The sequence below is a fragment of the Channa argus genome, chromosome 10, assembly GCF_033026475.1.
Source record: "Channa argus isolate prfri chromosome 10, Channa argus male v1.0, whole genome shotgun sequence".
Lineage (NCBI taxonomy): Eukaryota > Metazoa > Chordata > Actinopteri > Anabantiformes > Channidae > Channa > Channa argus.
In genome coordinates, this window is record NC_090206.1 from 13,524,367 (window position 1) to 13,550,126 (window position 25,760).

The window sequence follows — 25,760 nt, forward strand, 5'->3', positions numbered from 1 at the left end:
AAACGTTACCTTAAAACAATAAGTGAATCAATAGCAATTTACCTGTCAGAGTTACATGAATGGATCAGTAGTTTTGATGCCTACATTGCAGTACAGTTTATAACACTGGCAATATTGAAGATTTGATTTTGCAAATTTAAGGGTAACCAGTTCTTACAAAAATCAATTTGTCATTTGGCCTAAGAGTCATGTAAACAGGATTCATGAATACAAAAGCATTAAAGTGTCAAACGATCAAACAAAGACTTTCTGTTCTCCTTATAAAAGGAAGGGGGAATTGGTATACAGTATGTGCATATGAAGATTTGGAATTGCTGAATGTAACTTTCACTGGTTTTTATTTAAGGTTACACTACGGGAAAATGTGAAATGCTGCATTAAGTCAAGCTTAGAAACCGAGTTATGTCTTGCACAGAGTGGTATAGTAGAATGCTCTGAAGATATTTTCACAGGCAATGTCTGTGGGATGGTGGTGACTGGTAACAATTCCTTACTATCTTACAAGGAGACTATAGCTAAATATACAGACAGGAGTTTACAGCTACAATCTGCTCAGTGTCATATTAGTTTTCCATAAAGTAGATCTTTCTGTAGGAAACTTCGATGCAAACCAAAATAGGAACTAACTTCTATCTTCATACTGCTTCAAGGACACTGAATGTAAGTACTGATTCAAAAGAAATTCTAAATAAAACATCATCATTTTAACTCTTTTTAAAAACAATAAACATAATAAATAAAGGCAAGAAAACTGGCTTTACTAACAAGCCTTGGGACTGTTCGTAAGAAAAATCACATATACAGGTAGAAGCAAATAATATTTATATGTGTGATTGGTGAATCTTCATGTAGAGATGAGGTCTTTAAAATGTCCAAAAGGCTCATAGGTTATAATCTGGACATTTTATGGAGTTACTTTTGGCAAAATTTTAGTTATTGCTCACTCAATTGCATGACACTACCTGTCTCATGGGAGTGTAAATTAGTTCCAGCTAAGGGACCCATCTCAGCTGTTATGACTGGCACAACTTTTACTTTGACCATGTGTGGGGACATCATGACAGATCTTCATCCTGCAAAAAATGAAATAATAAATAAAATAAAACACAAACATTTATAAAAAGATAAACTATGTCTTAACTAAAGTTCTAATTAGAGGCTGATGAACTGGGCTACATGCCACTGGTTAAAAAAATTTAGTAGGTTTATTTATGAGTTAACAATATATTACCAGTGATGTATGTTTTGCAGGATTTTTAGGGGCCTCTATTAAGTATGTTTCTCTCTGTCTTTGATTCGTTAGTATGTGCACACATGACCTCGTCTCCCTAGAGAACAGAGGTTGTGTGCAGCCAGTATATGCTGACATTTGAGCCTACATGATGAGTTATCTTAATTTACCTCATACATAAGCATTTTAGAAGCACTCAAAGTGTGTGATGCCTTTTAAATAAAGCACAAATAAAGGTAAATATATGCTTCTGATTTTTAAAAACAAGCACACTAGCCCACAACAATGTACCAAGTACACGTCATTAGAGCAACCACCAGCTGGCACTAGTAGGCTAATACAACACACTATGCAATGCCTTAGTACAGTATATCTTGTTAGTATATCTTTGGGGTCTCTCTTGCAATGCATATTTATCTACTAATGAAAACAAAACCCAAATGACATTTTGCATATTTCTACTTCCTGGACATCAATCTCCCACCTGAAACCTTCATTATAAATTATATACAGCTGGTTTTGATTATTTGCAACATGCTTTCCTTTCCCTCCCCCTCAGTTTCGCTCCTTCCTTAGCGCATGCTTGCTTTCAGCACCACGGACAGTGATCTCCCTAACGGAGCTGCGTTGCCATGGCGACGTGCTGTCTGTGCTTTGAAGCTGAATGTAATTTCATATTGCACTCCTCCATCCCCCACCATCAACACACACACATACTCACACACTTAACAGTGAGGGAGTCCAATGCTGCAGACATCAGGATATTTTGTCCAAAATATTGCTGTTACCTTTGTCTAGTAAGGGTTACAAATAATGGGAATGGGGTGCGAAACAGTCTGGTATTATTGCCGCAGCATGTGGGAAACGATAGAGGGAGTGGTGCAGAATGCGGCAGCTCTTGCGCACTCGCACCTCTATGTCTGTCCTAAATCCAAAACCAATACGTGGTTATATCAGGTGGGAGGGGGTCGTGTTTTATATTTGACGTCAGTTTATGACTTGGTTTCTTTTGGTATGTTCGTATTTTTTGTCGTATATACGAAATGTCTTTATTTATTCTACATTTCCCCATGTACTGCTGCAGGTGCAGGGGGTATGGTTGCTGCAGGGAGAACAAGGTACAATTGTATGTGCGCAATGCAGAGCCGGCTCACTGGTGGGCTTATCATGGTTGCACTTGCAGTACTAATCCATGAGATGTCACTGCTCACCTCTGTAATAGCATAAACATTATGGGACTGTGCTGATTCGACCACAATTTAAACACAGATTTAACACAATAGATTTAATTGCTGCGATAAGCAGGAAGTGTTTTTGTCACTGAACAGTAAATCAGATGAAATGCAAGAAAATCATATTTCTAAAGACCAAAAGAATAAATAAAATATATTGGTATTGAAAAATATAAAAACAAAATTATAAATGAATTAACTTTTAAGTTTTTTTTAGCTTTTTATAATCATCAAACCAAAATAAACAGTATAACTATTTGGAAGAAAGAAGAAAAGTATATAAACAAACATGAATGACCGCTTTTGTTTCACATCAGGCATTTTTAAAACAAAATGACAAGTGTAAAACAACGGGACACTTAAATAAAACATAAAATCAAGACAATAACTTTTTGCTTTTCAAGATCTGACAACACAGTAATGTTAAAAAATGAAAATGACTTCTACTCACAGAGTGCTTGATTTTCGATGACGTGTTAGTGAGTAAACTTAAACAGGATACGCTGGGAAAGAAACATTTTATTCTCATTACACCATCGTTACACTGGCGAGAGGTGGCGCCGTTACATTATAAATCCCCACAACGATTGCGAGTGGAGGTGGCATCTCTTTTATTTGTGCACTAAGTAACAACCAAAGAGAAGGGGTTGAAAGAATGGACGCAACAACCTTCATCGTCTGCTAGAATGGTGGTTGCTCAGGATGTTTGTATTTTTGTCCAAAACAGAACATTAAGAATCCCAAATTAATTCAATTGACGGATTTGAGACGGTTCTTTAAAAGGGTTTTGCAAAAACAATGGCGATTACGGACATACCAGGAAAATGGCTGGGTGTGTGGATTTCTTCTTGTCTAACGCTGTTAGTTGTGACTAAACTGGAAATGGTATCTGCTCAAATACGATATTCCATTCAGGAAGAATTTAATTACGGGACAGTAGTTGGAAATATGGCCAAAGACCTCGGTTTAGATCTTGGGAGACTGACGGACAGGAATCTTCGCGTTGTATCAGGAACAAAGCAGGATTTGTTTAAGGTAAACCCGAGAGATGGGGCTTTGTTGGTGAACCAACGAGTAGACAGGGAGGAGCTATGCACAAAAACTGTTCCGTGCATCACAAATCTAAAAGCAGTTGTAGAAAATCCTCTCGAGATGCACCAGGTAACAATAGAAATATTTGATGTCAACGACAATTCCCCGAATTTCCCTGAGGAAAACTACACATTAGAGGTTCTGGAGTCCGCCATAGTAGGATCTCGATTTCAAATTGAAGGAGCACATGACTTGGATGTTGGTTTGAATTCTCTACAATTATATAAGCTAAACAATAATCAGTATTTTCGTCTGGAAACTGAGGAATTTGGGGAGGATGGGAAGATACCATTCCTGATATTACAGCGACCTTTGGATAGAGAAAACACTGCTCAACACTGCTTAGTATTAACAGCTGTTGATGGTGGAAAACCACCAAAATCTGGTACCATTAACGTCACCGTTATTGTGTCTGACATTAACGACAACTCACCAGTTTGTGATAAGCAAAAATATTCTGTAACAATAAAGGAAAACGCACCTGCGGGTACATTTCTGCTGACAGTAAATGCATCTGACTTGGATGAAGGGATGAACGGGGAGATCGAGTACTCTTTAAGAAACAAACTCAGAGGGCTCTCATCTGAGCCGTTTGATTTGGATAGTAGAACTGGCAAACTAACAGTGAAAGGAAGCCTTGACTATGAGGAAAAGCAAGTCTACGAGATTAAGGTACTGGCAGCGGATAAAGGCGCAGTGTCTCTATCTACACATTGCAATGTGATTGTCAGAATAGAAGATGTGAACGACAACCGACCGGAAATTGAAATCACATCCCTTTCAAGTAGAATTCCGGAGGACGCACCTCCTGGCACAGTAGTGGCGTTGATGGGTGTAACAGACCTTGACTCAGGTGTGAACGGACAGGTGGTCTGCAGTGTGCCCGATGATGTACCTTTTGACTTAAAGCCGTCCCCCGACGGACAGTCATACTCTTTGATAACTAAAGTTTATCTAGATAAGGAAGAGGTGAATATGTATAATATTAAAATAACTGCAAAGGATTTAGGGAGCCCCGTCCTATCATCTATTAAAGTAATAAAGGTAGATGTGCTGGATGTAAATGACAATAGTCCACTGTTCACTGAAAGTCCCTATAGTTTTTATGTAGCTGAAAATAACAAGGCTGGAATATCTATTTTTTCAGTGAGCGCAACTGATGCTGATGGAGATGAAAATGCATTGATCACATATTCACTTGACCGAAAGAGTCCAGAGCCGACTTACACTACCTTTTTAAATATAAATGAAGCCAATGGTGCCGTTTCAGCGCTTAAAAGTTTCGACTTTGAAACTCTAAAAACTTTCCAGTTCCAAGTTGTTGCCACAGATTCTGGAACTCCGTCACTAAGCAGCAACGTCACGGTGAACGTGTTCATTCTGGATCAGAACGACAACGCTCCAGTCATCCTGTATCCAGTCAGCTCCAACGGTTCTGCTGAAGGTGTGGAGGAGGTTCCCCGCAATGTCAACGCAGGACACTTGGTGACTAAAGTCAGAGCCTATGACGCTGATATAGGATATAACGGCTGGTTACTCTTTTCACTGCAGCAAGTTACTGACCACAGTCTCTTTACTTTGGACCGATATACAGGACAGATCAGAACACTTCGTTCATTCACTGAGACAGACGAGGCTGAGCATAAACTGGTCATACTGGTAAAAGACAATGGGAACGTTTCACTCTCAGCAACAGCTACTGTGGTTGTTAAAGTCGTGGAGCCTAAAGAGGCTTTTGCTGCTTCTGATGTTAAAAGTGCAACTAAAGTTGACGAGGATGACAATGTTGCATTTTATCTGATGATAACTTTGGGCTCAGTTTCTGTACTTTTTCTCATCAGTATCGTTGTGTTAATTGCAATGCAGTGTTCAAAGTCCACAGACTATACTTCTAAATATCTACAAGAGCCAAATTATGATGGGACACTGTGTCACAGCATCCAGTACAGATCTGGGGACAAACGGTACATGTTAGTTGGACCCAGGATGAGCATAGGATCTACTATAGTCCCGGGCAGCAATGCGAACACCCTCGTGCTTCCTGACAGGAGACGCACAGCTGAAGAGGTAAGCACAATTTATGGTATTAAAAACTAATCCACCACTTCTAACGTGCATATATATCTTATTAAAATGAGAAGGTTCTTAAAACATTTTAAACCAAACGCGTAAATGTGTTTTTTTTATTATTACTTAAATACCATTTAGTGCTTTTTATGTATTCATATACCCCTGGTGAATACAAGAATAATATAATAATACAAAATACATAATAATACAAAAAAGTATATTCCCCTTTATGTTAGTATTACATTCAGCTAGGTATTTTGTCTAACTCAAGGCGAAACCACAGTGTAATTAAAGTGGGGATCTACAATGTGTTACTTTTGTCTTTAAAACAGTGCTCAAACAGAGAATGGATTTGTCGAAGTTAACCATGGTTTCATTACATGTACGCAGATATAATTATTTGCACTTTTTCTTGCCTTTCATACTCTTCGTCCACACACACCACGACTCCCACGCTCATAAGAGGCTGCTGAGAAACAACCGATTTAAGCTTCCTCCAGAGTCAGACTATGTTGGGCGTTTTTGATGACATTCTTAAGTACTTTATGACTTCATTGCTGTACAACATATATGTACGTAGACAAAAAAAAAAGGAGCTAGTGAAGTAAAACCCTTTTTTTTATTTGTACTTTTTTGACCACATGGTGTCAGGTTGGGCTAAATAATGGTTAAGGTAATACATCTCTAAAGGCCCAGCCCATCTTTGGGTGATTGCTGACGGAGGTGGTATACTGGCAGACTACACAGCATTTGAATCAAGCAATGTGAATATCAGATAATGTGTGGACAAGCTTCTATTTGAGAATGGTGAAACTGATCTGATAAGTATGGTTCGATGAACTCCCGGAATACTTGTTTTTGCCCAAAAGAAAGTCTTCTTTTTTGATTCACAATGACAGAACAAAGACAAAGGCGCCGAGTGAAATGCTGGTGGATTGTCGGGACTTTGTTGCTGTGCTTTGATGAGCGTATTTTGGCTCAGTTAAGATACTCTGTTCCAGAAGAGGTACAAGTGGGGTTCCCCGTTGGAAATGTTGCGAAGGATTTAGGGCTTGATCTGAGTACTTTGACAGACAGACGTTTTCGAATTGTATCGCGCCCAAATCATGGTCTGTTCCAGCTAAATCAGAACAATGGAGTGATGTATATTGGAAAAGTTCCGGACCGTGAAGAGCTCTGTGATGGAAGCAAGGTTTGTTTGATAAACCTGAAAATTGTTGTTGAAAGACCTCTGGAGATACATTATGTCGGTGTTGAAATAACTGATGTTAATGACCATTCACCGACTTTTCCGGAAAAGGAGCAGCGGTTGGAAATAGCAGAGCACACGCCTCCGGGCACCCGTTTCCAAATTCATGCCGCTAGAGACCCTGATCTCGGTGCACACTCAGTTCGGTTATATAAATTGAACGCAAATGATTTTTTTGATATTGAAGTAAGAGACAGCGAAGACGACAAGACACCGTTTTTGGTGTTGAAAAAGATTTTGGACAGGGAGCAAAAGGCGGAACACTGTTTAGTGTTAACGGCTCTTGATGGGGGCAGTCCGTCGAAATCTGAGAGCCTAAATATGACTATCACTGTGCTAGATGCGAATGATAACCGCCCTGTATTTAGCAAAGATATTTACACTGTGACATTAGAGGAAAACGCCCCAACTGGAACTCTTGTAATACAACTTAACGCTACAGATTTAGACGAAGGGTTGAACAGCGAGGTTGAATACAGTTTTGGAAAGACACAAAATAAAAACGTGCTTGACACATTTGTATTAAACAGTGTCACGGGCGAAATTAGAGTTAAAGGCAAAGTGGACTTTGAAGACACGGAGTTATATAGGCTCGATTTGCAGGCTTCAGATAAAGGACAGCCACCATGGACAGCCGAAAGTCGAGTTGTGATAAAAATTAAAGATGTGAATGATAATAAACCCGAGATAGAAGTAACATCTTTGTCCAATGTAGTCCCAGAAGATTCAAAGCCCGGGACTGTTATCGCTCTCATTAGCGTTACGGACAAAGATTCAGGTGTTAATGGACAGGTTATTTGTAAAATCTTGGATGGTGTCCCGTTTGATTTGACACAATCCATTGAAGAAAACATGTACTCTCTTATCACGAAGAGGCGTTTAGACCGAGAAACCGTGTCTCATTATAACATCACAATAACAGCAACTGACTGTGGTGAACCTCCGCTTTCTACTGTAAAAACACTGCGTGTTCAGGTGTCAGACGTAAATGATAACAAACCAAATTTTAGCAGGAATTCATTTGAACTCTATTTAGTAGAGAACAATACACCGGGCAATTCTATATTCTCTGTCAGTGCTGTTGATGATGATCTAAATGAAAATGCAGCAGTAACGTACCGCTTTGTGAAAGGTGATGGGCTACAGGGAGAAATGTCATCTGTATTATATATCAATTCTGAAAACGGACAAATATCAGCACTAAAAAGTTTCGACTTTGAAAGTCTAAAAACCTTCCAGTTCCAAGTTGTTGCCACAGATTCTGGAACTCCGTCGCTAAGCAGCAACGTCACAGTGAACGTGTTCATTCTGGATCAGAACGACAACGCTCCAGTCATCCTGTATCCAGTCAGCTCCAACGGTTCTGCTGAAGGTGTGGAGGAGGTTCCCCGCAATGTCAACGCAGGACACTTGGTGACTAAAGTCAGAGCCTATGACGCTGATATAGGATATAACGGTTGGTTACTCTTTTCACTGCAGCAAGTTACTGACCACAGTCTCTTTACTTTGGACCGATATACAGGACAGATCAGAACACTTCGTTCATTCACTGAGACAGACGAGGCTGAGCATAAACTGGTCATACTGGTAAAAGACAATGGAAACATTTCACTCTCAGCATCAGCTACTGTGGTTGTTAAAGTCGTGGAGCCTAAAGAGGCTTCTGCTGCTTCTGATGTTAAAAGTGCAACTAACGTTGACGAGGAGGACAATGTTGCATTTTATCTGATGATAACTTTGGGCTCAGTTTCTGTACTTTTTCTCATCAGTATCATTGTGTTAATTGCAATGCAGTGTTCAAAGTCCACAGACTATACTTCTAAATATCTACAAGAGCCAAATTATGATGGAACACTGTGTCACAGCATCCAGTACAGATCTGGAGATAAACGATACATGTTAGTTGGACCCAGAATGAGCATAGGATCTACTATAATCCCTGGGAGCCATGCGAATACACTAGCGCTTCCTGACAGAAGGAGGACATCTGAAGAGGTAAGGTCATTGGTAGATTTTGTTTGAAGATTTTTCTTGTAATGCACTTGAATTTGCTGAGAGATAATTTGCATTGCGATACTTTCCTCCTTGTATGAATACTTTTGAAAATGTAAGGACCTTTACGTATCTCTGAAAATCAGACATTATGTTTACGCTAATGCCGCGAGCCGCTATACACTGTTCTGCTCTGCGCTGTCCAGGGTGCTGAGGTTAAGTATGGCGAATCGGTCAGTGTGGTTATTTTGAAGTTTGTATTTAAGTTTAACCTCGTGTATAACATACTAAATCAAACGTTTTATGCTAATTCACGAGCAAAGCTATACCAACAATGGACTATATCTTGTTGCGCAGTCCATAGTAGGTCATATCGTAGTGTTGTTTTTTTAAAGATTTATGTTTGTTGTATGGTGTTTTATGTTTGCGCATTTGTTGATGGAATGATGTTTACTATAAAACACCAATGTGTCTTACTATACTACCGTGTATTAAACATTTGGATGTACCTTGTACATTAAGTCATTGCCTAATTAACATATAATAGGATAACACTCACACTTGAAAGCTTTAAGTGATAATTCTGTTAAGTAACGTCAGAGAAAATGTCAGAGGAAACGCCGCTCATATGCAAAATCGTGATACAGTAAACCTTAAAAACGTAACTCTACATCCAATGTTTACTGTTATGATTACAGGACGTGCGTAGGCATTATATATATATATTTTTTTTTAAATTACCATTGTTTTCCACTTCTAAAGCTGGGTTTAAAATACATTTTGCTGTGCCCGATCCACAAGGTGTCAGTGTCTTATCAGCAAAAAACTGTCATGTGACAACCTTGGCCCTGCCCCTTCTTGAGCGATTTGTTTTTGGTGGTCAGAAAGGAGACGGTTTTGATTCAAAGGAAAGAGGACTGTCGTAGTGGATTTTTTATATAAGTAAGTTAAACATATGGGACAGACTGGAGCGGAATATTCTTTGTTGAAACAGGACGTTTTTTCTTAAGGTTCTGCGAGTGGAAATAATATTAAAAACATATCTGAAACGATGCCATTCAGAAGACAAAGACGAGGACCACAGTTCTGGTGGGTTACATTCAGTCTTTCTGTGATGCTCAGCTGCGTGGAGAGGGTTTCCGGTCAGATCAAATATTCGATTCCAGAGGAAGTAAGCATGGGCTCTGTTGTTGGAAATATAGCCAAGGATCTAGGTTTGGACATCAGCTCTTTGGAGGAAAGACGGTTCCGTATTGTCTCTGGAAGTGAAGATGCTCAGTTTGCAGTAAACCAGAACAATGGCATCTTGTATGTGCATAAGAACATCGACCGAGAGAAGCTCTGTGAAAGTGTCTCGCCCTGTTTAAAGAACCTTAAAATGGTAGCGGAGAATCCCATGGAAATACATTATGTTGGAGTGGAAATCGTGGATGTAAATGACAATTCACCGAGCTTTCAAGAAGAAGACTATATTTTAGAAATTTCGGAATCCACGGCTCCTGGTAAACGTTTCCAATTACCAACTGCGCACGATCCGGATGTTCTCACCAATACTGTACGTGTGTATAAATTAAATCACAATGAATATTTTAATATACAAATTCGAGAAAGAGGAGAGGACAAGATACCATTCTTAGTAATGCAAAAGTCTTTGGACCGGGAAAAGCACCACGAGCACAAATTAATTTTAACAGCAGTTGATGGTGGAAATCCAACGAGATCAGGGACTTTAAATGTTACCGTCATTGTCCTCGATTCAAATGATAACCACCCTGTATTTAACCAAGAAGTGTATTCAGTAGCAATACCTGAAAATGTAGGTGCAGACACAAGTGTGATAAAGGTAAAAGCAACGGATGTGGACGAGGGAACAAATGGCGAGATTGAATATTTTTTTGGTGGCCAACTTGACCGAAAAATATATGACATGTTTATGTTAGATAAAGACAGTGGCGAAATTAAAGTTAAAGGAGAAATTGATTTTGAGAAGACTGAGGTTTATAAATTAGACGTCCATGCTACTGATAAAGGACAACCACCAATGAGTACTGATTGCAGAGTAATCATCAAAGTGCTTGATGAAAATGACAACAAACCTGAAATAGATGTGACATCTTTGTCAAAAATAGTACCTGAAGCCTCGAAACCCGGGACTGTAGTTTCTCTTATTAGTATTACAGACAGAGACGCCGGATTAAATGGAAAGGTAATATGTAGTCTTAAAGAAAATGTGCCATTTGAATTAAAATCATCATTTCAAGATAATATATACTCATTAGTTGTGAAACAACATTTGGATCGAGAATCGGTTTCGCACTATAACATCACAGTATCAGCTACAGACTGTGGTCAGCCTCCGTTATCCACTATAAAAACACTAAGCATTGAAGTATCAGACGTGAATGATAACATCCCAGAATTTGTGAACAATCCAGTTGAGCTTTACCTGGTGGAAAACAACGTCCCAGGTATCCCATTATTTTCTGTTACGGCTTCAGATAAGGACTTAAATGAGAATGCGGCTTTGACTTATCGTATAGTTAGAGAGGACAATAGTCAATCGAAAACTACAGGATTTTTAAATATCAACTCAGAAAACGGACAGATATCTGCGCTAAAAAGTTTTGATTTTGAAACTATGAAAACTTTCCACTTCCAAGTTGTTGCCACAGATTCTGGAACTCCGTCACTAAGCAGCAACGTCACGGTGAACGTGTTCATTCTGGATCAGAACGACAACGCTCCAGTCATCCTGTATCCAGTCAGTTCCAACGGTTCTGCTGAAGGTGTGGAGGAGGTTCCCCGCAATGTCAACGCAGGACACTTGGTGACTAAAGTCAGAGCTTATGACGCTGATATAGGATATAACGGCTGGTTACTCTTTTCACTGCAGCAAGTTACTGACCACAGTCTCTTTGCTTTGGACCGATATACAGGACAGATCAGAACACTTCGTTCATTCACTGAGACAGACGAGGCCGAGCATAAACTGCTCATACTGGTAAAAGACAATGGGAACGTTTCACTCTCAGCAACAGCTACTGTGATTGTCAAAGTCGTGGAGCCTAAAGAGGCTTCTGCTGCTTCTGATGTTAAAAGTCCAACAAAAGTTGACGAGGAGGACAATGTTGCATTTTATCTGATGATAACTTTGGGCTCAGTTTCTGTACTTTTTCTCATCAGTATCATTGTGTTAATTGCAATGCAGTGTTCAAAGTCCACAGACTATACTTCTAAATATCTACAAGAGCCAAATTATGATGGAACACTGTGTCACAGCATCCAGTACAGATCTGGAGACAAACGGTACATGTTAGTTGGACCCAGAATGAGCATAGGATCTACTATAGTGCCGGGAAGTCATGCAAATACTCTAGTATTTCCAGACAGGAGACGGGCAACTGAAGAGGTAAGACCTTCAATGTAACAATTAACATATAGTTTAAGAATAATTTCAAATGTATACAACATTTGTATGGTTGACTAAATATAAACACACATTTATATAATATGTATTAGTTGTCAGACGATTATCAAAACGACTGTTGAGTCCACAATAAGCAGTTTAATTAAAAAAACACAAAAACATATACAGTCTGTGCCGAAATGTTTAGCTTCTCGGCCAAGCAATATGTGAATATACAGTTTGTTGTTTTCCTTTAGCTCTCCATTTGTATCTTCTTGTAGTTTATGTAATATTGCACTGAGTGAATATTAACACCAGGAGAGAAAGTTGTTTGTCACAAACACAATGTGTCCTTTTAATTACTGTACGTGCGTTGATTGACCTAGAGATGTCGCTGTAAATTTAGGAAACGGTAGAAAACCATGTTCCTCCCCTTAAAAGCTTTTGTTTGTAACCCAGAGCAGGGCAGGCATTTGAATGAAACACGAAAACCGATTGATTCAAGGTGTATTGTGTAACTATGTGTTAGACAATAGACTTGGACTAACTGATTTTTGTAGCACTAAAAGCCTTTGTTGTATCTGATGTTTAATGTAACAATGGAAGCCAACAGACGAACTCGAACAACGGAGTATTACTCGTTTCTGTTTTATATGTCTTTACTGTATGCTGCCGGAAAGCAGGCTTTTGCTCAAATACGATACTCTATTCCAGAGGAGGTGAAGGAAGGGACAATTATTGGAAATGTAGCGAAGGACCTTGGACTGGATATCAACTTATTAATTGGCCGACGGTTCCGTGTTGTATCTGGAACTAAGGACGTATATTTTGATCTAAACCAGGACAATGGATATCTGTATGTCTCTAAGCAAATCGACAGAGAGGAGCTGTGTCATGGTAGTGGTGCATGTCTAATGGAGCTAAACATCCTGGTCGAAAACCCTTTAGAAATGCACCATGTAGTTGTAGAAATTACCGATGTCAATGATCACTCTCCCAGCTTTCCTGAAAAAGAGCAAATTTTTGAAATATTTGAGCAGACACTGCCAGGAAGGCGACTGCAAATTCACGCTGCTCGCGACCCGGATGCTGGCATTAATTCTATTCGTACATATACTTTAACGTCAAATGACCACTTTGAAATTGATATCCGACAAAGCGATGAGGATAAAATACCATTTTTGATACTGAAAAAAGTATTAGACAGAGAACAAACAAGCAAACACTTGCTAACTGTCCAAGCAGTTGACGGAGGGAAACCACAAAGGTCAGGGACACTGAATATTTCCATTTTTGTTCTTGATGGTAACGATAATCGCCCCACGTTTAGTCAAGAGATTTACCAAACTGCAATAAAAGAAAATGTTCCAGTCGGTACTTTAGTTTTTAAAATCAATGCGACAGACCCCGATGAAGGTACTAATGGGGAAATCGAATACAGTCTCGGAAAAACGCCTAAGAAAAACATGTATGACATTTTTGAATTGGACAAATTAACTGGGGAGATTAAAATAAAAGGACTGGTTGACTTTGAAGAAAATGACGTTTATAAACTTGATGTTGAGGCATCGGATAAGGGAACACCTTCACTGACAGGCGAGTGTCGGATCATTATAAAAATCATAGACGTTAATGATAATGCACCTGAAATACAAGTAACGTCGCTGTCAAACACAGTGTCTGAGGACTCAAAGCCCGGCACAGTCATTTCACTACTTAGTGTAAGGGACAGAGACTCAGGTGTGAATGGAAAAATAATCTCAAGTATAACCTCAGACGTACCTTTTGAATTAAAGCCCTCCTACAAAGAAAACATATATTCAGTTGTCACTAAGGGATTTTTAGATCGAGAGGAGGTGTCACATTATGAAATAACAATAAAAGCCAATGACTGTGGTGAACCTCCACTATACACTATCAAAACTTTAAATATTGAGATACTAGACATAAATGACAACAGCCCACATTTCGACCAAAATCCTTTACAGTTTTACCTGACAGAAAATAATGTTGCTGGAGCGTCAATTTTCTCATTAAGTGCAACGGACAGAGATGTAAACACTAATGCAGTGGTATCTTACAATATACTTAGACAAGGAAATCAGAATGACATTGCATCCTTTCTCAATATAAATCCTGATGACGGACAAATATCTGCGCTAAAAAGTTTCGACTTTGAAACTCTGAAAACCTTCCAGTTCCAAGTTGTTGCCACAGATTCTGGAACTCCGTCACTAAGCAGCAACGTCACAGTGAACGTGTTCATTCTGGATCAGAACGACAATGCTCCAGTCATCCTGTATCCAGTCAGCTCCAACGGTTCTGCTGAAGGTGTGGAGGAGGTTCCCCGCAATGTCAACGCAGGACACTTGGTGACTAAAGTCAGAGCCTATGACGCTGATATAGGATATAACGGCTGGTTACTATTTTCACTGCAGCAAGTTACTGACCACAGTCTCTTTACTTTGGACCGATATACAGGACAGATCAGAACACTTCGTTCATTCACTGAGACAGACGAAGCTGAGCATAAACTGGTCATATTGGTAAAAGACAATGGGAACGTTTCACTCTCAGCAACAGCTACTGTGGTTGTCAAAGTCGTGGACCTTAAAGAGGCTTTTGCTGCTTCTGATGTTAAAAGTGCAACTAAAGTTGACGAGGAGGACAATGTTTCATTTTATCTGATGATAACTTTGAGCTCAGTTTCTGTACTTTTTCTGATCAGTATCATTGTGTTAATTGCAATGCAGTGTTCAAAGTCCACAGACTGTACTTCTAAATATCTACAAGAGACAAATTATGATGGAACACTGTGTCACAGCATCCAGTACAGATCTGGAGACAAACGGTACATGTTAGTTGAACCCAGGATGAGCGTAGGATCTACTATAGTCCCGGCGAGCCAGGCGAACACACTAGTGCTTCCGGATAGGAGGAGGACAAACGAAGAGGTAAAACCAATTTAAAGCATTGTGACTTACGCAGCACTTTATATTACCTATTTTAGCTTTGATACACTTTGCGTTAAAATCTGCTGGCTACAGTAATTTTTTACTGTAAAGGAATGTATAAATCTTGGCCTATAAGCTTCCAACCAATATCTATCTTAAAACATGTTAAATGAGTTCGGGTCATTTCCTTTAGTACTGTTACGACCGATGTTGGCATCAGTTTCCATGGTACTGTAGGCTATTTGTTGTGATTCTTTTTTTTTCAACGGCCTGCACCCACGCTAGAGGAATATGCTTGTTTTTAGTCTGTCAAACTACCATCTTAACGCAAAGGTACTTACGCTGTCCAAGGTGCTGAAAGTCTCCCTTACGTTTCATAAGTACTCCCATAGTCCCAGGAAGTAATTGAAATACCAAAGTGGCTGGTGTTTAAGTTATAAACTGGTAACTTCGTTGGCTTTTGCTGATATTGACAACAGTCGCATAGTACTTTTAGTTAATTCCTTAACGCTGTCTTCCTAAAAGCTAAGAAAGACCACTCTTTTATATTAACTATCCACTGGGTGTCAGTGTTACAGTAGTGAATTGGTGAGGCTGCTTTCAAAATTAACTCTGCCCCTTTCAAAGTGTGCATTTTTAACTCGACCATACAGAATTAAATCGTTTCCTATCTTGATCTGCACCACAAACAAATGAACGTGCTTTTCAGAAATATATTTTCGGCGACAAATGGAGGTACTTGAAATTTAAGCTATTTTTGGATAATATTTTCAACTGATTACAGTGAAAGAGACAAAGGATAAAGAGGAGGAATGATGTCTTGTCCCCGTACTCTGCTTTTCTCTCTGCTGTTCTGCCTCAATGAGCTGATTTTAGCTCAAATAAAATACTCGACTCCAGAGGAAGTTAAAGTGGGAGAAATTATTGGAAATGTTGCCAAAGATTTGGGCCTGGATGTTAGTACCTTGATTAACAGACGATTTCGGATTGTGTCTGGAGCTCAGGATGCGCTCTTTGAGGTAAACCCCAACAATGGTGTTTTGTACGTACACAAAAATCTCGACCGAGAACAGATGTGTGATCGAAACGAATGTTTAATAGATTTTAAAATGGTTCTTGAAAACCCACTTGAAATTCATTATGTCACTGTGGAAATAACGGATACTAACGACCATGTACCAAGTTTTGTGGAGAAAGAAAAGGTAATAGAAATACCAGAAACGACAACACCAGGATCACGATTTCAGTTGCCAGGTGCACGTGATCCAGATGTTGGAATTAATTCGGTCCAGCGCTATAAACTTAGTCAGAACGATCATTTTCATCTTGAAATTCGAGACAGGGGAGAGGATAAAATCCCCTTCTTAGTACTCCAGAAAAACCTAGACAGAGAACAGAAAACAAACCACAGCTTAGTGTTAACCGCCATAGACGGTGGGACACCGCAAAAATCAGCAACTTTAAATCTTACTATAAGGGTTCTTGATAACAATGATAACAGACCTATTTTTTCCAGAGAGGTTTACTCTGCTATACTAAAAGAAAATGCTGCTTTAGCTACGATGGTAATAAAAGTCGATGCAACGGATCTCGATGAGGGCACTAATGGGGCAGTCGAGTATGCCTTCGGTGGTGACATTAATTCCAACGTGTTAAAACTATTCAGCCTGGACAGAAATGCGGGAGAAATTCGAGTTAACGGAATAATTGACTATGAGACAGCTGATGTTTTTAAGTTAGACATCCAAGCTTCAGACAAAGGCCAGCCTCCGTTTACAACAGATTGTAGAGTCATAATAAAGATTCAAGATGTTAATGACAATAAACCAGAGATAGAGGTGACATCGTTATCAAGCACAATCACAGAGGATTCAAAACACGGGACCGTTATTTCTCTAATTAGTGTGACAGACATCGATTCTGGTCTGAATGGGAAAGTCATATGCAGTTTGACAGAAAATTTGCCATTTGAATTAAAGCCATCGTTCAAAGAAAATATGTATTCATTGGTGACGAAAGAAACACTGGATCGAGAAACTGTTTCACATTATGATATTTCAATAAAAGCTACAGACTGCGGTGACCCCCCTCTTTCCACTTTAAAAAGTCTGAGTATTGAGGTCTCAGATGTGAACGATAACATACCGGAGTTCTCAAAAAATCCTCTGGAATTATATTTGACAGAAAACAATGATCCCGGTGCATCAATATTTTCTTTGAGTGCGTTTGATAAAGATTTATCTGACAATGCTGCAGTGTCATATCGCATATTAAGGGGGGAAGACGGTCATAATGATATGGCCTCTTTTCTGAATATAAATCCTGATAACGGTCAAATTATGGCACTGAAGAGTTTCGACTTTGAAACTCTGAAAACTTTCCAGTTCCAAGTTGTTGCCACAGATTCTGGAACTCCGTCACTAAGCAGCAACGTCACAGTGAACGTGTTCATTCTGGATCAGAACGACAACGCTCCAGTCATCCTGTATCCAGTCAGCTCCAACGGTTCTGCTGAAGGTGTGGAGGAGGTTCCCCGCAATGTCAACGCAGGACACTTGGTGACTAAAGTCAGAGCCTATGACGCTGATATAGGATATAACGGCTGGTTACTATTTTCACTGCAGCAAGTTACTGACCACAGTCTCTTTGCTTTGGACCGATATACAGGACAGATCAGAACACTTCGTTCATTCACTGAGACAGACGAGGCTGAGCATAAACTGCTCATACTGGTAAAAGACAATGGGAACGTTTCACTCTCAGCAACAGCTACTGTGGTTGTTAAAGTCGTGGAGCCTAAAGAGGCTTTTGCTACTTCTGATGTTAAAAGTGCAACTAAAGTTGACGAGGAGGACAATGTTGCATTTTATCTGATGATAACTTTGGGCTCAGTTTCTGTACTTTTTCTCATCAGTATCATTGTGTTAATTGCAATGCAGTGTTCAAAGTCCACAGACTATACTTCTAAATATCTACAAGAGCAAAATTATGATGGAACACTGTGTCACAGCATCCAGTACAGATCTGGGGACAAACGGTACATGTTAGTTGGACCCAGGATGAGCATAGGATCTACTATAGTCCCAGGCAGCCATGCGAATACACTTGTACTTCCTGACAGGAGACAGCCACCTGAACAGGTAAGACAAACTCATGAAGCTAATGACTAGAGCATAATTTTCGTATTTAACACAAGTTCGCCATTTAAATTCAAAAATAAAGAAGTGGGGTTTTGGAAAATAAAATTAACGGTGGCTTTTTAGTGTTCAATTTTCAGCATTTTCCCATGTTACATTGTTCCTTTTGTAGCACACTTGACAAAACACGCAGACAGGATCTTGTGGTTTCTCTCTCTTTACTGCAAAATTACAGACAAACAGTACACTGTTGTTAACATCGTTCTGTCTCGTGTCTCGTCTCAGCGCACAGTGTGTCGGCGCTGCCTGTACACACCCGACCTGAGCATATTTAACACATATTCGTAACAATTATAATAAATGTTTGGCACCAATAATGAAACAGTACTACTACAACTTCAGTCTTTATACCTGACATCTTTACAATTACATGTAATGCAATTTAGATGTTTCTCATTCAAATGTACCGTACAGGGTCCTAATCCCAATGGCCGAGTTAGCTTAACTGCTACCTTGTCATTGCTAACATCTAACTCGTGCCAACGCACACTGAGTGGGAGCAAACGGCCAACTTTCCCACTTTACTCATCAACCTCTGCTTTATATGAAACTTTAATCCTCTATTCAATATCTCGTCAGCTTACCTGCAAAATTACAGACAAACAGTACACTGTTGTTAACATCGTTCTGTCTCGTGTCTCGTCTCAGCGCACAGTGTGTCGGCGCTGCCTGTACACTCCCGACAGAAACGCTCGCTAAAGGGCGTCTCCCTCTTGTGGCGAATATCGGTAACAACACTTATAAAAGCTCAATGTTGTCTGTGTGCAGCAGACTGAAGTGCAGATGTCTCAAAATAAGGTAAACTAGCAAATCAAATGTGCCAAAAGAACAGTGTAGAATATGAACTAAGATAAAATGGGGTTAAATAACAATATATGTGTTTGGGCTCTAACCTGTTTGAATTCACTGCCCTCACACTTTTGTTGGGGATGTTGAATGCAACGGGTTTGCCAGCAGGTCACATTTTGTTTAGTTTTCAGTGATGCTGAACTCTGTTTGTTCATTTGATGCTACTATTTTACGCTGCCAGTAGTACAGAGTTTGTATAGCTTCTTCTATAGTTCCGAAAAACAACTGAAATCCCTCAGGGGTCTGTAAGCAAACTTTTTACTGGTTATGTCGTTTCCTTTTGACTGCCTAGCTATATGGATAGCAACTTAATTAAGTTGAAAAACTAAATAAACTAAAATGCTCTGTCAAAAAAATTATGTATTCAAAATAATTATTTGCAAAATCTTTTTATCTTATTGGAGGTGAGGAAATTACCATAATGAGCCTCAGTATAAGTGCAAGACATCAGTCTCTGACTTGTCAAATGAGTTAAGTGCTGTACCGGGCGAATCAAATGTTTTCATTTTCCATCCGTTTCTTTTTTTATAGCCAAAACTACAGGTAGTCAACTTTATGTTTCATTATTTGCCTGTGGGTGTCACTACTATATCTGAAAAGCATGGATCACTTTGTTCCTCCCCTTATAAGGCTTTTGTTTCGTGCTGAGTAAAGCGCAGATAACCACCCGATGGGCGCTGTTGTATGATTTGACATAAAATAATATATTTTTAGTTGAACTAATAAGCTCATTAGTGTTTACGTGTTACTGGATAACTATGGGGACCGATAGAACAGTTCAAACGATACACTTCTCCTGGATTGTTTTTTATGTGACTCTGTCGCTGCTTCAGGGAAAACAGTCTTTAGCTCAAATAAGATACTCTGTTCCAGAGGAGGTTGAAGGAGGAAGAGTTGTTGGAAATGCTGCAAAGGATCTAGGGCTTGACATCGGTACTTTGATGGATCGACGTTTCCGTGTGGTGTCTGGACGTAAAGATGCTGTTTTTGAAGTAAACCAGAATAATGGGGCATTGTACGTGCATGATCATATCGACAGAGAGGATCTCTGTCAAGGCAGCGGTCCGTGCCTAATGGAGCTAAAAATCCTTGTTGAAAATCCACTGGAAATACATTATGTAGTTGTAGAAATCATTGATGTAAATGACCATTCCCCCAGTTTTCCTGAAAAACAGCAGACGTTTGAAATAGCTGAACATACATTGCCAGGAAGGCGATTTCAATTGCACACTGCTCGTGACCCGGATGCTGGAATAAATTCGATTCGTACGTATACTTTGTCGGGAAATGATTATTTTGAAATAAGCTTCCGACAAAGTGATGCAGGTAAGGTACCATTTTTAGTGCTGAAAAAAACATTAGACAGAGAACAAAAGGACAAGCACACATTGCTGGTTACAGCAGTTGACGGAGGTAAACCTCAAAGATCAGACATGCTAAATGTTTCTATTATTGTTCTGGACAGTAATGACAATCGCCCAATATTTAGTCAGGAGCTGTACCAAATTTCCATACAAGAAAACATTCCTCTTGGTACTCTGGTGTTTAGAATGAATGCGACGGATCTGGACAAGGACACAAACGGAGAAGTTGAATACAGCTTTGGAAAAACATTGCGGCAGAAAGTTTCTGACACGTTTGAACTGGACAAACTAAATGGCGAAATTAGAGTAAAAGGAGTAGTGGACTATGAAGAATACGACGCATATGAATTGGACGTTGAGGCGTCAGATAGAGGACAACCTCCTTTAACAGGTGAGTGTAGAGTCATTATAAAGATAATAGATGTCAACGACAATCCACCCGAAATGGAAATAACATCACTGTCAAAAGCAGTGTTTGAGGACGCGAAGGCCGGCACAGTAATTTCACTACTCAGTGTGACAGACAAAGACTCGGGGGTCAATGGAAAAGTTTTTTCACAAATAATCAGTGACGTACCTTTTGAATTGAAACCATCCTATAAGGAAAACACATACTCAGTTGTCACAAAGGGAATTTTGGATCGAGAAAATCTACCACATTATGAAATAACAATAAAAGCTACAGATTGTGGTGAGCCTCCCTTATCCACTTTTACAACCCTAAGCATTCAGATCTCGGACATAAACGACAACAGACCCCAATTCATAAAAACCACTTTAGAATTTTATCTTGAAGAAAATAATGTTGCTGGAAAGTCACTATTTTCTGTAAGCGCAACAGACAGTGACCTAAATGACAACGCAGCAGTTTCTTACCATATTATTAAAGAAGGGAATCAAAATGGCATAATGGCTTTCCTCAACATCAATTCAGAAAACGGAGAAATATCAGCGCTGAAGAGTTTCGACTTTGAAACTCTAAAAACTTTCCAGTTCCAAGTCGTTGCCACAGATTCTGGAACTCCGTCACTAAGCAGCAACGTCACAGTGAACGTGTTCATTCTGGATCAAAACGACAACGCTCCAGTCATCCTGTATCCAGTCAGCTCCAACGGTTCTGCTGAAGGTGTGGAGGAGGTTCCCCGCAATGTCAACGCAGGACACTTGGTGACTAAAGTCAGAGCCTATGACGCTGATATAGGATATAACGGCTGGTTACTCTTTTCACTGCAGCAAGTTACTGACCACAGTCTCTTTGCTTTGGACCGATATACAGGACAGATCAGAACACTTCGTTCATTCACTGAGACAGACGAGGCTGAGCATAAACTGCTCATACTGGTAAAAGACAATGGGAACGTTTCACTCTCAGCAACAGCTACTGTGGTTGTTAAAGTCGTGGAGCCTAAAGAGGCTTTTGCTGCTTCTGATGTTAAAAGTGCAACTAAAGTTGACGAGGAGGACAATGTTGCATTTTATCTGATGATAACTTTGGGCTCAGTTTCTGTACTTTTTCTCATCAGTATCATTGTGTTAATTGCAATGCAGTGTTCAAAGTCCACAGACTATACTTCTAAATATCTACAAGAGACAAATTATGATGGGACACTGTGTCACAGCATCCAGTACAGAGCTGGAGACAAACGGTACATGTTAGTTGGACCCAGAATGAGCGTAGGATCTACTATAGTCCCGGGAAGTCATGCGAACACACTAGTGCTTCCAGACAGGAGACGCACAGCTGAAGAGGTAAGACAACTTTATTCTTGTGGTTTCTGAACGGAGATTTGCAACTGCAAGGGCAACGTGTTAAGTTAGAATTTTACAGGTTGTAATGCAAAATAGCTAATCCCCCAACCTTACAGCAATCTAAATGACGTGTTTGGATGGAAAATATTCAGCATATCAGTTGAAAATAATCAGTTTTGTGATAGTATCGCACGGTGTCACTAAACAACAAGAAATACTCCTGACACTGTCGACTATACACAGTATGATTCAGTGCACCGCTGAATTATTCTCGAGGTGCAGACATCATCTCTGAACAGTAATTTCTTAACGACTTTTTCACCCATGGGAACCGAGCGCATTGCATGACATATCATCTTTCTTTGCTGGATACAAACCGTGTTTAGATCACTCTGCATTTGGCGGAATCACCAATTTGCATCAGACAATGGAACAAAGCGGACAAGACCCAGGTCAACCAGGATGTAAATGGGTCGCCTTCATGTTGGCTCTGGCGCTGGTTTTCGGAAAAGCATCAGGAAAAATTCGATATTCTATATCAGAAGAGATGAAAGAAGGAACTTCTGTTGGAAATATAGCAAAGGATCTGGGTATTGATGTAAATATATTAAAAACAAGGGGATTTCGTATTGTTTCGGGCTCGACCGAACCCCTTTTCCAGCTAAATCAAAATGATGGGGTTTTATATGTGTATCGTAATATTGACCGCGAGGAAATTTGCCAGCGGACCAGTGTATGCTTAATAAACATTAAAACCGTGTTAGAGAACCCACTGGAGATCCATTATGTTGCAGTGGAAGTGTTAGACGTAAATGACCATATCCCAGCTTTCCCCGAGAACAAAAAAAGGCTTGAGATTTCAGAGTCTACCTTGCCGGGAACAAGGTTTCAGTTACATCCTGCTTTCGATCCCGATGGCGCAGAGAATTCCATTCAACAATATAAACTAAGTTCAAATAACAACTTCCGGCTAGAAGTTAAAGATCGCGGAAAAGATGGTAAAGTACCAATTTTACAACTGCAAAGTCCATTAGACAGAGAAACCTCTAGCAGCTATAAATTAGTTCTTACAGCCTTGGATGGAGGTAAACCCCCCAAATCAGGCACTATGGAGATATTTATAGAGGTTTTAGACATAAATGACAATGCTCCAGTTTTTACAAAAGATGCTTATTCTGTAACCATCACCGAAGATTCGCCAATTGGCACAACAGTCATACAACTAAACGCTACAGATATTGACGAAGGTTTAAATGGAGAAATTACCTATTCCTTCGGTAATGTGAATAGTAAGGTGCGGGAGCTGTTTAATGTTGATCCAATTACTGGTGAAATAACTATGATAGGACAGTTAGATTATGAATTGGATGACAGCTATGAGATAGATATTCAAGCATCTGATAGCGGTGTGGTGCCACTGAGAACAGACAAAAGCGTCACGGTAAATATTAAAGACATTAATGACAATACACCTGTAATTGAAGTAACGTCGCTGTCTAACACAATTTCAGAGGACTCCAGGCCGGGAACTACAGTAGCACTCATTAGCATTACAGATTTAGACTCTGGAGTAAACGGAAAAATCATAAGCTTTGTAAAAGGTGATGCTCCTTTCACACTAACGCCTTCAATACAGGACAACATGTGCGCTCTTGTGACTAAGTCACAGCTTGACAGGGAAAACAAATCAATTTATGATGTTACAGTAATTGCGAACGATGCAGGTGAACCAGTCTTAACATCTGAGAAAACATTAAGAGTAGTTGTATCCGACGTGAATGACAATAATCCAGAGTTTTCAGTCAGGCGATATAATTTTTATGTCGCTGAGAATAACTCTCCGGGAGTATCTGTATTTTCTGTGATTGCGTCTGACCGTGATGACGGAGATAATGCGCTTATTACCTATAATATTCTGAGAGACGGAAGCGAAGAGAGTAAAGTGACTTCATTTCTAAACATTAATCCGGACAACGGAGACATTACGGCGCTAAAAAGTTTCGACTTTGAAACTCTGAAAACCTTCCAGTTCCAAGTTGTTGCCACAGATTCTGGAACTCCGTCACTAAGCAGCAACGTCACAGTGAACGTGTTCATTCTGGATCAGAACGACAACACTCCAGTCATCCTGTATCCAGTCAGCTCCAACGGTTCTGCTGAAGGTGTGGAGGAGGTTCCCCGCAATGTCAATGCAGGACACTTGGTGACTAAAGTCAGAGCCTATGACGCTGATATAGGATATAACGGCTGGTTACTCTTTTCACTGCAGCAAGTTACTGACCACAGTCTCTTTGCTTTGGACCGATATACAGGACAGATCAGAACACTTCGTTCATTCACTGAGACAGACGAGGCTGAACATAAACTGGTCATACTGGTAAAAGACAATGGGAACGTTTCACTCTCAGCAACAGCTACTGTGGTTGTTAAAGTCGTGGAGCCTAAAGAGGCTTTTGCTGCTTCTGATGTTAAAAGTGCAACTAAAGTTGACGAGGAGGACAATGTTGCATTTTATCTGATGATAACTTTGGGCTCAGTTTCTGTACTTTTTCTCATCAGTATCATTGTGTTAATTGCAATGCAGTGTTCAAAGTCCACAGACTATACTTCTAAATATCTAAAAGAGACAAATTATGATGGAACGCTGTGTCACAGCATCCAGTACAGATCAGGAGACAAACGGTACATGTTAGTTGGACCCAGAATGAGCATAGGATCTACTATAGTCCCGGGGAGCCATGCTAACACACTGGTGGTTCCCGATAGAAGGAGACCATCTACAGAGGTAAGACATTGCTAAGTTTGACGCTTTCTGCTACAACAAGTGTCACAGTATCCTAGATAAATTTATATGTATTTTGTTTCAGTTCTCACAGACTTTAGTGTTAACAGGAAAACCAAGAAGATCAGCATTTTTCTCCTTTTAGTTTATTATTCATCCAGGTCTGGGAGTAAAAGTGAAATTTGTGCTTCGGTTTCTTGAGGAAACAAAATAATTCCGAATGGCTATTGCCCGGATACAGCTGCACTGCGTCTGAGTATCTGCACAAAGTTCGGTTTCTTCAAATTTCCCGTGTCATGCAGCTGGTTTCATGTTGCAATTGATGCACACAGCTGTTGGTATCCAGCAAAACACTCCATGTTGAGTATTTTGCGAACAGACTGACGCACTGAGGCTCAACTCTTAATGCTTAATGAGATCTGTTGTCTGTTGTCTATCTATCTATCTATCTATCAACATTTCTTCACAAAAAATAAAAATTAAAATTAAAACGCAGCAGATTCTGCTGTTAAGGTGTAAGACATATTGGTATTTTATAGTTTAGGGTTTTTGAAAGTACCATTGTTTCATAATTTTTTTCTGATAGTTGATTT

At 39.7% G+C, this 25,760-nt stretch overlaps 1 protein-coding gene across 7 annotated transcripts in view; it reads left to right on the plus strand.

The window, feature by feature from the left end:
• Positions 1 to 3,106: 3,106 nt before the first annotated feature.
• The window catches only part of LOC137133958 (protocadherin alpha-C2-like), a 165,334-nt gene continuing 142,680 nt past the window's right edge, over positions 3,107 to 25,760 (plus strand). Inside the window, exon 1 of one of the 7 annotated variants that reach the window (XM_067518170.1) lies at positions 3,107 to 5,622. In XM_067518170.1, the coding sequence (XP_067374271.1) occupies positions 3,262 to 5,622 (2,361 nt within the window). In that variant the 5' untranslated portion in view covers positions 3,107 to 3,261. Of the gene's footprint in view, positions 5,623 to 6,360; positions 8,870 to 9,748; positions 12,276 to 12,799; positions 15,227 to 15,975; positions 18,367 to 19,975; positions 22,386 to 22,647; positions 25,171 to 25,760 lie in introns of those variants that run through there. The other 6 variants (XM_067518181.1, XM_067518174.1, XM_067518168.1 and 3 more) reach the window with 6 other exon arrangements.